The sequence below is a fragment of the Erigeron canadensis genome, chromosome 1, assembly GCF_010389155.1.
Source record: "Erigeron canadensis isolate Cc75 chromosome 1, C_canadensis_v1, whole genome shotgun sequence".
NCBI classification, from domain to species: Eukaryota; Viridiplantae; Streptophyta; class Magnoliopsida; order Asterales; family Asteraceae; genus Erigeron; species Erigeron canadensis.
Genome location: NC_057761.1, coordinates 35,976,894 through 35,978,410, shown reverse-complemented (window position 1 = coordinate 35,978,410; position 1,517 = coordinate 35,976,894). Strand labels below are relative to the sequence as shown.

The window sequence follows — 1,517 nt, the reverse complement described above, 5'->3', positions numbered from 1 at the left end:
CTAACGCCTAGTATGTTGTTGTCGTTTGTTTTTTTCTCTTTTTAAACAAATTTTTGTTTTACCTCTTTCTTTATATATATACCCTTTTTTCTTCCCAAAACAACACATAACTACTCCCATTTTTACACAACTACTCCCATTTTCATTACATTTTTATAAAATTCAAACAACTCAATCTTTTCATCACTAATTTCTTACACCCATCACCAAAAAGTATGGCTTCCGGTAATTTGAATAATTCGAGCGACTCTCCCGACGAATCAAACGATAGCTCTATGGAATTCTTTCTTAACGCGCTACACTATCTTGAAGATACGTCAAGTTCTAGTGCTCCTCAAACTCGCCGGTATACGGACCGGGGTCGGGAAATTGGTCTTGCCACTCTTTTGAACAATTGGTTCGTTCAAGAACCAAAATACGAAGACGATTACTTTCGTAAGAAGTTTCGAATGGACAAGACCATGTTTTTAGATATCGTGTGAGACATTGAAGCAAACTTCCCGTATTTCCAAGAACGTTACGATGCAAGAAAAAGTTTTACGGCGATACAGAAATGCACATCCGCCGTTAGGCAACTCGCGACGGGTAACGCACCAGACGAGTATGACGAGTACATGTGCATGGCCGCCAGAACCGCACGTGAGACCCTTGATTATTTTTGTAACGCCATCATTCGGTTGTATAGCCGAGAGTACCTACGCAGGCCGACGTCACACGACGTTGCGCGCATCTTCGAGGCCCACGAGCTTCGACATCATATGCCCGGGATGCTTGGTAGCATCGATTGCACACATGTCGAGTGGTCGGCATGTCCTAGATGTCAAGATTTGGCGTATATCGATAATTAGTTTTTTTTAGTATTATGTAATGTTTCTTTTTTTTTAAGTATTATGTAATGTTTCTTTTTTTTTTTAAGTATTATGTACTATTTCTTAGTTTTTAATATAATAAAAGGGTATGTTTTTTAATTTTAATATAATTTGTGATTTTTTTAAGTAAAAATAAATGAAAATTAAAAAGATGATGTGGAAATTGGGGTTGGGGTGAATGGCGCCACCCTTTTGGGATGATTTGGGGTGAATTGGGGAAGTTTGAGGTGAAAGGTTTTTATTGAAAAATGATGATGTGGAAATTTGAGGAAGATTAGGGTTGAGGTATCCACTCTCACCCCCTAAGTAGACCTATGTATTATGCAGGTATCGATACCACTCATTTATGCTTTATTAGTATTAACCCTCTTGTTTTAATATTTGGGTATACTCGTATAACATATGTATCAATTGATATCTACATCTATCTACAGTACTACTATTACTATTGAAAACCCCATGTTATAAACTTTATATATCAATCAATCTATATCGATAGTACTACTATACATAACCGAAGCCCCATGTTAGAAACTTTATATCAATCAATCTATATCGATAGTACTACCAGTGTTTTAAATACCGGTACGTACCAGCCGGTATTACCCAAAATACCAGATACCGGGTGAACCCCGATACAACTATCCT

At 37.2% G+C, this 1,517-nt stretch overlaps 1 protein-coding gene across 1 annotated transcript; it reads left to right on the top strand.

The window, feature by feature from the left end:
- Nucleotides 1-215: 215 nt before the first annotated feature.
- LOC122591187 lies at nucleotides 216-848 on the top strand. The gene is made up of 2 exons (XM_043763411.1): nucleotides 216-435; nucleotides 493-848. The coding sequence occupies exons 1-2, from the start codon at nucleotides 216-218 to the stop codon at nucleotides 846-848; spliced, it is 576 nt and encodes a 191-aa protein (XP_043619346.1).
- The last annotated feature ends 669 nt before the right edge of the window (nucleotides 849-1,517 follow it).